This window comes from Gossypium hirsutum, chromosome A02 (assembly GCF_007990345.1).
Source record: "Gossypium hirsutum isolate 1008001.06 chromosome A02, Gossypium_hirsutum_v2.1, whole genome shotgun sequence".
Classification (NCBI taxonomy): Eukaryota; Viridiplantae; Streptophyta; class Magnoliopsida; order Malvales; family Malvaceae; genus Gossypium; species Gossypium hirsutum.
The window spans coordinates 83,246,223-83,260,198 of record NC_053425.1 but is presented as its reverse complement, the minus strand read 5'-3'; the positions used below and the strand labels follow the sequence as shown (position 1 = coordinate 83,260,198).

Here is a 13,976-nt window from a genome sequence, read left to right as displayed (position 1 = left end):
AATTAATTCTGTTAATGTGCATTGTTATGTAGATAATAAGTTGATATTTAATTATTTTTTAAAATTTAAAAATATTTTTATAATCTGTATTTAATTTAATTTTTTTAAATTAACTAAAATTTAAAAAAAATTAACTTTTTCATTCATGGTTATAATTTAACAAATATATATATATATAAATTCAAGATTTAAAAAAGATAAAATAATTAAAATAATTTTTTTAAAAATTGAAGGAATAAATCATTATTAGGTAAAATCTGCAAATGATGGAGTGGCTTCTAAACTCCTTTTTATTTCACAACCTTCCTTCCTACATCTAATCACTGTCCACCTTTACTTTTCACATAAGAAAACTGCCTTTACTTTTTAAAAATTCATTGTTGTAATATTTTTGTTTCTCTTTTTTAGGATACAAAAAGTGTTTCATTAATAATCAATTTCAAAATTTTTTTAAAAAAAATCTAGATTAAATAAAATATTTTATTTCTAAAATAAAATAAAAGAATATAAAGTACATTATAATTTAATTGTTTTAAAAATATATATTAAATGAAAATACCAAACATAATAGCAATCAAAATCAAATAACACTTATGATAATAAAAAAAATAAAAATAAAAGTGAAAATAATCTAATACATATATGTTGAAGTGGCTTAGATTTAGATCCCCATTCAAATTTTGAAATTAAAAATCAAACTCATATCGTTGTCAAATTTATTTACTGAATTAAACAAATTTATATTTTTTAAAAACATATATTATAAAATTGTTTATACAGACATTAGCCGTTAGTGTCTCTCTCTTGTTTGCTGCCTTTATTGTACCTAAAATTCACCCAAATACAACAAAAGGCAACACAACCTAAAGTTTATTGGGTTCAAAATAGGGAGTTTTATTTATTTTAGATATTTAATTTATTCAACTCTAAATTTAATTAGGATATGTCACTGAATCTTAGATTACGAGAATGTAAGATTTCGAAAGTAATGTGACATTATTTTATTTGGTTTATTTGACAAAAATATATGATTCAAAGATTAGCTATAACTACATTTTATTTAATGATCCTTGTTAGTTCATTTAATATTTTTTAATCTAACTCCCATAAAATTATGGAAAATTTTTACGTCCATTATTTTTTATTATAATTTATATCTCAATAAGTAAATATATGATATTGAAATAAATTTATAAATAATAATTAATGAAAAGTGATTCAATACTAATTATAATTATAATTATAACCATAGTTAGTATATTAATAAATAAATTTTTATAATTTATTTTTATAATATTCTATTTATAATAATAAATAATTAAATAATAGAATAATAAATTTTATTTTTTATATTTATACTATATATATGAGCTTTAACTAGGTTGTCGAAACTAATTCATTAAATTTAAATTTTGTAATTTTATAAATCATTATTTTTCTAAATTACCATATATCCTCCCCTTGTTTTCAACACAATTGAGAAAATTCTTTTTTCTAATTTAGTTGATTTATAAATAATGTATCAATTTGAAGTTATCTAAAAGAATTCTATGTATAAGAAAATATAAGAAAATGAATTAAGCCATATTTTTAGAATTCGAAATTCAAAATACTTTTTTGAAATATGGTACAATTATGACAGGAATTGAAACGCTTTAATTTCCATTGATTTACTATTACAAAAAAATTTATTTTTTTTTGTTTTTAATTAACCTTAAACTTTATTTAATAACAAAAGCCTAAAATTGATTAAAATAAAAGTAAATTAGTAAAATATTTAAGATTACGCCCGTAACTTAAGATAATCTAATAAATGAGCTGTAATAAGATTACACCTTATATTACAACATCCTAACACAATTTCGTAATGTGAGATTACGGGATGACTAAAATGTTAACAACCCAAACACCATAATCTCAATCCGAAATATAACAATACGGACCATAATATTATATTCCGCAAACTAAATATCCTTAGAATTGTAATATACTTAGGGAATATTAAAATGCTCCATATAAAATAAAATCAGGAGAAAAAGGAAAGAGAATTCTTGCAGAATCAATGGCAGAGATCTTTCATAACCTTAACAGTAAGAACTAAGAAGTTCCATTTATTTTTCTTCTTTTGGGACCTTTATAAGCAAAAAAGAGTAGTTGGCATAAAAATCAACAATTTTTTCTATCTTTCAGCTGTGGCAAAAAACAATAAGGGTGCGTTTGGTTCGCTGTATTGGATTAGAGGTGTATTGGATTAGAGGTGTATTGGGATTAGAGGTGTATTGGATTAGAGGTGTAATAACTAATCCACTGTTTGGTTGAATGTAATGGAATAGAGGCGTAATAGTAATCTTGTGTTTGATTGAATGGAATAGAGGTGTAATAGCATAATGGAAAAAACTAAAATGACTAGAATACCCTTAGCATAAATTTGTTTTGGTAAATGATTATTGTTATTGTTATTTAAATTTTAATAATATTATTATCAATAATAAATAATTTAATCATATTTAAACATAATTATTATTAAATATATTTTAATTAAAATATATAATTTAATAAAATTCTTAATAATCAATATTCTTATATGAATTTACTCAAATCATAATATATGATACTATAAAATATAAATTAACATAATTATTATTAAATATATTATAATTAAAATATATAATTTAATAAAATTCTTAATAATTAATATTCTTATATGAATTTACTCAAATCATAATATATGATACTATAAAAGATAATTTGAAATAATTAATATTAAATATATTTTAATTAAAATATATGATTTAATAAAATTTAAAATAATTATAACTAATAAATTATCTTATATGAATTTGTATAATTTAAAATAATTATTATTACATATAATTTAATAATAATATATAATTTCATAAAATTCTTGATAATAAATTTTCTTATATGAATTTATACAATTTAAAATAATTAATATTAAATATAATTTAATAATGATATATAATTTCATAAAATTCTTAATAATAAAATGTTCTTATATGAATTTACTAAAATCAAAATATAACTTGAGAATTATAATCTGCATAAACACTCAATCCGAGTTCCAAACATACGTGCCAAGGAAGACGATTATTAAACGTGTCATTGTATTATTTTGGCTTGTTTCATGTTTAAGTTGATAAGAGAATTCTTGGACCGCCAAGATTTACATAAATTAAGTAAAATTTAGTTTCAACTGTATCGGTTCAAAACAAGTAAGATTTGCCAGTCCATGTTTTGCTGGCTTTTAAGTTTAAAACAGATGGCATATAGCTGACAATTTTCATCGAGGAAAACAAGTAGTCTGTTCTACCCAAAATATCTCAAGAGTTTTAAACAAAAGGTAGTTAGTTAGATGTAAACACGCCTTTTCTGAAACCTACAAATGTCAATGGCTAGTTCTTAATTACAAGCAGATCATCCTCCTTGCATATGGGCACCTAGTTCACCAAACTGATCATCAGCTTCCACAGTATCCTCAGACAGGCGAACTGCATCCAGCTTCTGTTTCAAGAAGGTGATGGGGATAAAAACTGATTTCCAGAAGTCCTGAAACAAATTAAAATGTAGATTAATCTTGCAGTTTTATAGTTCAGAAGAGTTAAAGCTTGAAGTTTATAAGCTAAGAATGACATGACTAGTGTAAATTTATACTTACCTCAAGTCCAGTCCTGGTTTTCCTACAAGACTATCCGGTATTCGCCCAGTCAGATTATTGTTTTGTAAGAATCTAGAAGACAAAAAAAAAAAGATTAAGTAAAACAACCTAGATGGAAAGGAATGCTTGTAGGAAACAATATGTGTGTGTAGACATAGATGGCATTTGTCATGATATCTACAAAATTGTATACCTATAGTAAAGCTTTCATATGTTATTACAATGATAGGTGGATGTAATTAGAAAGCTACTGGAGAACAGAGACATGTTTCAGCTTTTTATTTTGCATGGTTATGTTGCAAATTGAACTCAAATCAGCAAACATCAAATAAGTTTTATGGTTTGCCACAACTAAGAACAAAACCCTTAACTACCTATGTTAAGCAAGGAAGTGAAGGACCACAAACCATATGAAACGATAGCTCTTCCTGCCAATATATAGGACACACTAATTGCCAGTCCTACAGAACTCATGTTTTAGCTAAAAGGAGTTAGGTAAACTAAGAAGGGTGAATTGGTTAATTAGAAGTTTCGAGCTATTTTAAACCAAATGAGTTTCTCCATAAAACTAAAGGGATAGGCAATTCTAAATGAAATTAAAGATCAAACTCAAGATTTACCAACATTTAGTCCTTTTCCAAAGACACCTATGATCTCCACCTTGGCTCTGTCACCAAGAAGTTCAGTCCACTAGTTTTTCAATATTACTTCCTTTTCAAGGTTAAGATATAACCTTCAGAAATTCAACTCAAATACTTGGTTTTACCCAAATCTTAAAAGTGCGCTCTAGAGGTTCAGTCCCCTTATATTTACAAACTCAAGATGATATGCATAGATTTTTTACCTCACAGAGGTTGGTTTGTGTAAATATTTGGTACAAAGAGATAATATAATACATTACGGTAAAGTAAAAGAGATGAAGAATTTAAAGCTTTAAGACTGGTTGAAGAATTGAATCTATGACTCCTGCAATTGAAATCTCTTCAAGTGAACAGGGTTGGGAAGGCCCTGTTTATGTTGAAGACTCAACTGTTGGTTTTGCTCCAAATTCAACCCTTGGATTGCTGTCAAGTGATGAAGGAACAATCCCTTCCTTTAAGGTATCAAGTTTTTTTGCTTTCCAGCCAAAAGGTGATTCTATTTGTATAAAGATCGATCCTTCTTAACAGAATATCAATCTTTTTGTTTCTCAAGCAAAAAGAAATATTCTGTTAAATTGATCCCTTATGCTTGTCAAGCCAATTTTAAAATTCAAAATATCTGAGAATCCATCGATTCAATCTCGTTGGGCTTGACAACCAAAGGGACCATTCTGCGTGAAAAAGGATTATCATTTCCACCACGGATTCAATCCTTTTCCTCAAATATAAAATTCTAAACAATTTTATCTTTGAAAAATATTGACTTTTAACTTAGAAAACATTTGAAAAAAGATTAGTTCTTTGAGAACTTTGTGTTTTGAGAAATGAATCAAGTTCAATATATTAAAATATTTTCAGGTGTTCTTCAAAGCAAATAGCACAAATCATATACCTTAAAATAACACTTACAAACTTTTCAATATACTCAATCAAGCTATTTAGCTGAATGTTTTGTCATTTCAAAATAAGGGTCAATCCAAGGGTAACATTATGCAATTTATGCCTCCATTAACAAGGATATTTTTCAGGTCATGTTATTCTCCATTAATATAGGAAAGAAACCATGGTGCAAAAGACCAGGTACATGGGTCCAACAATAATAAGCTCAAGGGTCAGAATCAAGAAAGGATGACAAGACACAATGTTTTAAGTCTAGCACATTCATCTCCCACCATTTTATGATGCAATCTAAAAGAATTACTTGGGGCAATATAGTACGAATCTGATTGACAGATCAAGTGTCAAACATAAAATAACAAAATATCTTTGATCCAAATTTTTCATGCAACTTGAATCTAACAAATTAGCCAATATCCTCAAGAGGAATTTAATTGTTTTAATACTGATTTACCCTAAATATAAACAGAGTTGAATCAGTTTAGTATCTAACCTGATTAAAGATTATAATGCATTAGTCACACTAAAGTGGTTGTTATTATTTAAAACTTTATCAGAAACAAATTCATTAAAACAAACTGTATTGTGTAAGAATGATTTACAGTTCACGCAAGCTTCTCACTTCTCCAAGTGATGAGGGAATATCTCCATTGAACTGATTATCTTCCAAATGCCTTTAACAAAAAAAGGTAGCATATTAATGTAGTCAGACAATTCTAAATGAACCCTTGTACCAACTACTTAGGTAGCCAATTAAGTAAAAGAGAAAAAACATGATAAAAATAACTTACAACACTTCTAGTAGCCTTAAAGAACTGAGATTAGGTATTGTTCCTGATAAACTGTTATTACCGAGCCAACTGTTGAGGGAAAGGGAAATTCAATTAGAATGTTATTACCTCTGAAATTCATCACTTGAAATATAGTTTTAATATCATACATGCCAGTCAGTGCAGTTAAATTAGCAATGCTTGAAGACAATGATCCTGAAAGACCCATACTAGTCAAGTTCCTGAAAACAAACAAAAAGCAAGTTGTCTGAGCAAGAGTAGACGACGCATAGACAACAAAAATAAAAAGCATCTTAACTACTCACAAAGTAACCACACGAATTCGTTCACCCTCAGAACATGTAATTCCAGTCCATGTGTAATAAAGGGGCAGGCAAGGATCACCATTCCAATCAAGTGGAGGGTTCCGCAAACTGCTTTTCATTGCGTTTAAAGTTATAACTGCAACAAGAAATTGGGATCCTTTTCAAACAAACAGTATGAGAAGTGAAGAATCCAAACAGTAGTAGCCACTTGTTAACCCAAAAGTTCATTCTTGACATAAAGAGTGCAGTATAACCAGTAACAGACAATCACCACTAAATCAGTTCGAGCATTTACCAAGGAAAAAATTTTCAATTTGATTTCACACAACAGAAGTTGAAATCAGTAGCAACCATACCATCCCTTGTATGAGTTCTTCCTCCTAGGCGAAGAATATCAAAAATCTCCCCGGCATTGATTAAAGGACTAGCATTCGAATTGGCAGCGGAACTCAAAGTAATCTTTGTTTGACCTTCAAGTGGCCATCTGGTTGCAAAGACCGCAGCTCCTGCTGAAGTCACTTCCAAATTGCTAATATACCTTACTTCATTTATGTGTATGCGAAGCACTCTTGAGCTTGAAAGCATTGAATCACGATTATCCGCAAAATACAAAGCAATGTAGTAAGTTGAGTTCGGAAGTGACAAAGGCGGCCATCTCAACTCCAGGGGTTCCAACTGATCTGTTGAAAGTGCGCTTTCAAATATTTTGAAGGGGGTATATTCCAGAACCCAGAAACAGATGGAGTGTTATTGCTTGCTATAACAGAAACATTTTCTGCATATGGCTCCCAATATCGATCAAAGAGATCATCAGGGTAACTGGTCAGAGCACAAAACATTTATATTCAGCAATATCAAAGAAAGCGTGCTAAGAAAATGAAACTCCAACTTCAGACTTAACAAGTTTTCAAAGTGACAACAACGATATTGACAGATATTTATTTAATTTTTCAAGAGTGTCGACTGGTTGAGAAGGCCAATCGAAAGAGTGACAGATAAGTTGTAAAGAAAAAGAAAAGAAGGGAGAAGGTAGAAGGAAATCAGTCGAAACTTGAGCAAATGGGCAGAAGGTAGAAGGAAGGAAGACAATAGGGAAGGCAATCGGGAGGGTAAAACAGAGAGCAAATCGACAGAAAACAAATCGGCCAAAAAAGAAAAGAAATGAAATGGGGGGAGCAAGCTTGAAGGAACGGAAGAGGAACACAGGGGATCGGGGAGGGTAAAACAGGGAGGGTTTGCTGAAGTCGTTCCTAATCTGGGCAAAATGGGGGAATAGAAATCGGTGATTTTCACCGATTAGGAAAGTAACCGATTACACCCGTATTACCAATACTTTAAACCAAACACGGGATAGAGAGGGATTAGGTGGGGTCCACCGATTAGGGGTGTATTGGCTTAGCCAATACACCAAACCAAACATGTTGTAAAAGTATTCCCTTTGTTTGTGTCAATTTTCACAAAATAAATAAATTAAATACTTTTTAAGTCCCTATATTTTTTTACATTTAAAATTTATTCTTTTTATTTTTATTTTCAAGAATTTATTTCTTTTACTTTTCAAATTTAAAAATTCAAGTCTAATTGTGAATATTATTAAAATTTTTCTATTAAATTCTTTGTTTTAAAAGAAATCATTCATTTCATGAATGGACCATACAATCTAAGGAAAAAAAAACAATATATGGTTGCAGTTGACAATGAAGGACGAGCTTTATCAATACAACAAAGGCTTCAACCTCAACAAGAAATGAACATTACAACACGTTGACAATCGTGTTTTTTTTTTTCTGTTAAACCCTTTGGTGTGATGTTTTGGAATAAAAAAAATCACTAAGTAGCCATATAACAAAAAGAACAACAATACTTAAAAATAAAAATAAAAAGAATGACATTATAATAAACTTGAATTTAACAAAAGAATTTTAATAATTTTAATAATTAGAGTTGCATTTATTAATCCAAAAAACAAAAAGATTAAATTCAAAATGTATAAAAAGTACAAAAACTTAAAACATATTCTAACAACAAAAAAAATTTGAGAAAATTAAAAGATGAATCATAATATTTTATTTGATTTTGTTATGGTAATATTTGAATGAATTTGATTTTTTTTGACATTCTAAAATCACATTTAATCAATTTTTTATTGGTACTAGTACGTATCAATATCAGTCTATTTCAATGTATTGTTTTGTATTTATCATTATTTTCGAAAAATATTTTATATATGTATATAAAAGATATTTACAAATATCAAATAATAAGATTAAATAAATCTCAAATATAAAACAATTATAAAAAATAAAGTTTTGGTCGTAGTGGTAAGGAAAATATTTTAAAAATATTAGTGGCATAAATTCAAATCTCACCATATGCAAATTTTAAGATACCAAAAAAAAAATCTCATCAATTATATAAAATATTCTTTAATAAGCTTTACAAATGCAACCCTTCATTAAACAAACTCAAAATAAACAAGAAAATAACTATTTCATAAATTAAACAATAAGATCATCTCATACTATGCATATAACAATTCATAATTCAACAAATTTAAAATAAATAAATTTAAAATTTTTTTTAGTACAAATAAATAATAAAAATTTTAATTTAAAATATATTTCAAAATTAAGTATTTTAGTACTGGCCAATACACCATATTCCGATTGGTACAGGTGAAATCAACTAGCATGATCGATACCAACCGAAATTTGCACCGAAACTGAATTTAAAGTTTGTTGTTCTGATTTACTATCAGAACAGAATGTTTCGATCGATACGGGAACGATATTGACTATGATGATTGAAACTCTTTTTTTTGTTTTATGGTTAAATCACATTTTAGGGTTTGAACTTAGCAACTCTTCTCACATTGATGCTTGAACTTTTTTTTGTCTAAGTTAGACCCTGAACTAGGCAAATGTTTCCATATTGGAACATGAATTTTTTTTATTCAAGTTAATCCTTAAAAACCCTAAAATTAGGTCCCACTGTGAGAACAATTATCAAGTTCAGGGTCTAACTTGGACAAAAAAAAATTCAGGCCCCAATAAGGGGGAAAGTTGCCAAGTTCAAGCCCTAATGTGAAAGAATTGCCAAATTCGGGATTTAACTTGAACAAAAAAATGTTTAGACCCCAATGTGGAAAAGTTATCTAGTTCAGCTCCAAATTATAATTTAACCCTTTTTATTTTTTAATATTTAATTATTTTAAGTTTTTTATAATATAAAAATAAATTAGTTAAAAGTTTTGAAATGCTATACATATATTAAAAAAAATCAACAAAACAATAAAATCTATAGAACTCAGATTGGATTTAAGAAAAAACTTAATAGTCAACCCATTAGTCGTATTTCTGGTAGAATTTTACTCTCTTCTTATAATTCATAAAAGAAATGATGTAGGAATCAAATATAATTATAGTATAAAATAGTGTATCGCAGCTTTGAATTTTATACAAAAAAAAAATACGCAATGCTCCAGAAAGTTGGAGAGAGAAGGTGGTTTTTATATATTGAGACTTTTGAAATTGAGAAGGTGAGAGTGAGTTTCCTCTTCCTAATCTTTATTTTATTATAATCATATTTGTCTGAATGACTTTGTTTTTCATACTGGGTTTTATTTGAAACACATATAGTTATTGCAATAATATAAAGACACTGAACTGATATCTTCTTCTTTTTTAATTTTGTCTTTATAACGGTAGAACTTCACGAGGTTGTGTCAGATTTTCTTTTCAAAACCAAATCCAAACCTTTATCCCTATTTATTTAAAGCTTATGCTTTTTGTTACTGTTCCAAAGCTTTTCACACTTTCCTTCTTTACTTTTCCTTAGTATTTGAAAGCAATGGGGAAGACTACAAGGTGGCTCAAGTCAGTTTTAGGCATGAAAAAGGAAAAAGAAAAAACCCCCATTCAGCATTCTGTTTTATACGACAAGAATGACAAGAAAACGTGGAGTTTTGCCAAGTCCGGGAAAGATGTCGACGCAAATTCTCAAACCCCATCGGCCGTCACTGATGCCGCTTGGCTTAGGTCCTACTTTGCCGAAACCGAGAAAGTGCAGAACAAACATGCCGTTGCTGTGGCTGCTGCTACAGCAGCTGCAGCCGATGCAGCTATGGCAGCAGCACAAGCTGCCGTCGCAGTCGTCAGGCTGACCAGCAATGCTAGAGCTTCTTTCTTGGCTGGAGGGAAGGAGAAGTGGCCAGCTGTTAAAATTCAAGCCGCCTTTAGAGGTTACTTGGTAAGTGTTCTTTTTTTTTTTTTGGGGGAGGGGGGTTTGAACTAGGTATATTTGTTGAACTAGAATTTGAATCTTTCTTGCTTACCACATTAAAGAATTGATGACATTTTGACTAATGGGTCCATTTGTTAAACCTAATTTGCTTATATTTTTCAGTCACGGAAAGCTCTTAGAGCATTGAAAGGACTGGTGAGGTTGCAAGCTCTTGTTAGAGGTTATCTTGTGAGGAAGAGGGCTGCCGCAACTCTCCACAGTATGCAAGCTCTTATCCGAGCCCAATCCGCAGTCCGATCTCAACGGATGCGCCGCTCCTTCAATAAGGAGAATCGCTACCATCCCGAAAACCAGCCTCGGAAATCGATTGTAAGTAGCATTGTCATAACATTTGAAGTTTTTCTAATGTGTCATTTAGGTGATGTTATTCATTTCATTTTCAGGAAAGATTTGATGAATGGAGGAGTGAAATCAATGCGTATGATGACAACCCGAAAATAATTGAAATCGACACGTTGAAGTCAAGATCAAGGTCTCATCGGTTCAACACCGCGTTATCCGAATGCGGGGATGACTTGCCTTATCAAACAATCTCATCACCCCTTCCACGTCTGGTTCCGCCCAGAACATCGTTACCCCATTACCAAAATCTGAATGATTTCGAATGGTGCTTCAGCGGCGGTGACGAATGTAGGTTTGCTACAGCTCACAATACTCCTCGTTTTGGCAATGCAGGTCGGTCCAATGCTCCTACGACACCGACTCAGAGTGTGTGCGGGGACGGATATTTTAAGCCATATTCCAACTTCCCCAACTATATGACCAACACACAATCGTTTAAGGCGAAATTACGATCTTACAGTGCCCCAAAGCAAAGACCAGAATCAGGAGGTGCAAAGAAGAGGCTTTCGCACAATGAAATCATGGCTGCTAGAAACAGCATAAGTGGAGTTAGAATGAACAAATCATATTACCAAATTCATCATCAATTTTGAATAGGAAACAAAAAAAGATGTGTTTTTTATTCCTGCTTTGTTATTACAACTTATTGTTTCTGTATATTCTTTGAAATTATATAAAAAAGTTCAAAATTTTAAAAAATCTTAAAAACTATAGGAATTACCAAAAATTCAATTAAGTGGAAAATGGAGAAAATACAAAAAAAAAATGATAATTAAAATATAAATTAGTGTCAAGTTTGTTTGATGGTACTATATTTGGCATTCAGAAGGGTGCAGAGACAGTGGGGTCATATGAGATGAGACAAATTTTAAAGCTCTTCTCAAAGAAAAGACAAAGTGCCTGCCTGGATAGTTAATATCAGCTATTTATTTAATTTAAATTTTGTAAATAAAAAATATTATGCTGGAAGAATTTTGTCATTTTATCTCAATATTGCTAGAGATGGGAAAAAGTACAAAATAAAACCCCAGTTTTGAACCAACACAACCCATTAAGCTTCAACTTTTTCTTATTTTGAAATGAGTTAATTTTATAAAATTGTGGGGTTGAGTTTAGTGTAAAGTCGCCCGCCCCAATCTTTTTTATATTTATTATTTCCATTTAACCTCTAAATAAATTTAAGGGTAAATAATCTAGTTTGTCACCCAATTTCTTTTTAGATTTCTTTTTTAATATTTTGATCATTTAAAATGATTTTTTTATAATTTTATTACTCAACTTTTAGAATATTTTCGTTTTAATCACTCAAACGTTAACTCTTTAACGACAATTAGTTGTATACTTTCATTTTGGTCATCCAACTTCTAAGTCATTTTCATTTTTGCCACTCAAATTTTTTTTTTCTTTTTAAGTATTGATTGAGATAAAAAAAATCAAAGATTAAAGTGAAAAAGTGGTAGAAACTAAAATATTACACAAAAATAGTCAAATTGTACTTTTTTATCCCATTGTCAAAAATTCTAAACTTATTTTTTGATATAGAAAATTTAAATTCCAAAACATCAAAATAAATTAAATAAATTGTTGAAAATTTTTATCCCTTAATAATGTCAACTAATTTGTTACTATAATATTGAATTAGTTAATTTAATCTCCTTCTAAATTTTAAAATTTTATTTTATGTTTCAAAATTATCATTAACTAAATCAACTCAAATAACTCATATTTAATAATTGCCTACAAAACTTAAATTTCTTTTGATTATACAATCTCGAATCTTTCACACTAAGCTAAAAGCAAGGGGAAAATTACTTGTAATTAATTAAATTAATTGCTTGTAAAAAAAACTTTGAGTTTTGTTTGGCATGGAAGATAGAATTAATTAATTAAATTAATTGCAATTATTTTTCTTTACTTTTAGCTTAGCATGGAAAATTTAATATCATATAATCAAAAGAAATTTGTGTTTCATAGACAATTATTAAAGATGAGTTATTTGAGTTGATTTTACTTTGAAAATATAAAATACAATTTAAAATTTTAGAAGGAGATTAAATTAATTAAATTAATTGATTTTAATATTATATTAACATATTGACTAACACTATCAAGAGATAAAATTTTTCAATAATTTATTTAATTAATTTTGATATTTTGAAATTTAAAATTTCAATATTGAAAAGAAAAAGAAATTTAGAACTTTCGATAAGTAGGTAAACAAGTACAATTTGATAAATTTTTTAAAGCATTATTTTAGTTTCTATCATTTTTTCACATTATCCTTAAATTTTTTTTACCCCAATCAATAACTAAAAAAGGATTTTTTTGGGTGACCAAAATGAAAGTGACCTAAAATGATGTGGCATGTACAGTTAACCGCCATTAGAGATTTAATGCTTGAGTGACTAAAATTAAAGCGTCTTAAAAGTTGGATGACAAAATTGCAAGGCTTTCATTTTGGGTGTTAGAGATTTAATACTTGGGTGACGAAATTGCTTAACCAAAATGAAAGCACTCTAAAAAATGAGTGACTAAATAGGTAGTTTACCCTTAATTTAATTCTACGACTCTCTATCTCACTGCTACCTATCAAAAAAAAAACACTCTCACTAGCCATTGCTTCATACATTCTCAACGAATATCTTTAAAGTTTGGATAAATTATACTAGTAGTCACCTAATTATTAGTAAATTTCTTTTTTTGTCACCCAACTATAAAAAGTTACAAATGGTCACTCAACTATTAGTATTCTTTTGGTCATCCGATTATGAAAAGTTACAAAATGGTCATCCAACTATTCGATTTTGTCTTTTTTGTCACCAGCAAGGTAATGGTGGCAGCTTTTAAAATTAGCATAATAACAATTTTGACCCTCAATATTTATATATTATGTTAATTTAATCTTGATTTTAAAAAATCAACCTCATGTAAACTGTAACAGTCTGCCCAGCGTAAATCGTATCAATATGTTGTTTAGCGTATAATTGATTAAGCCAAGGTAGAAAAAGTATGAGATTAGTGA

The 13,976-nt window shown here is 28.9% G+C and overlaps 1 protein-coding gene and 1 pseudogene across 1 annotated transcript; one reads left to right on the top strand and one right to left on the bottom strand.

Moving 5' to 3' along the window:
* Positions 1-3,304: 3,304 nt before the first annotated feature.
* Positions 3,305-7,431, bottom strand: LOC107937598 (putative leucine-rich repeat receptor-like serine/threonine-protein kinase At2g14440; annotated as a pseudogene).
* A 2,285-nt stretch (positions 7,432-9,716) lies between these two features.
* On the top strand, positions 9,717-11,576 carry LOC107952367 (protein IQ-DOMAIN 14). The gene is made up of 3 exons (XM_041082467.1): positions 9,717-10,558; positions 10,715-10,921; positions 10,996-11,576. Exons 1-3 carry the CDS (start codon positions 10,160-10,162, stop codon positions 11,545-11,547), a joined length of 1,158 nt encoding a protein of 385 aa, XP_040938401.1. The 5' UTR covers positions 9,717-10,159; the 3' UTR covers positions 11,548-11,576.
* Positions 11,577-13,976: the final 2,400 nt, after the last annotated feature.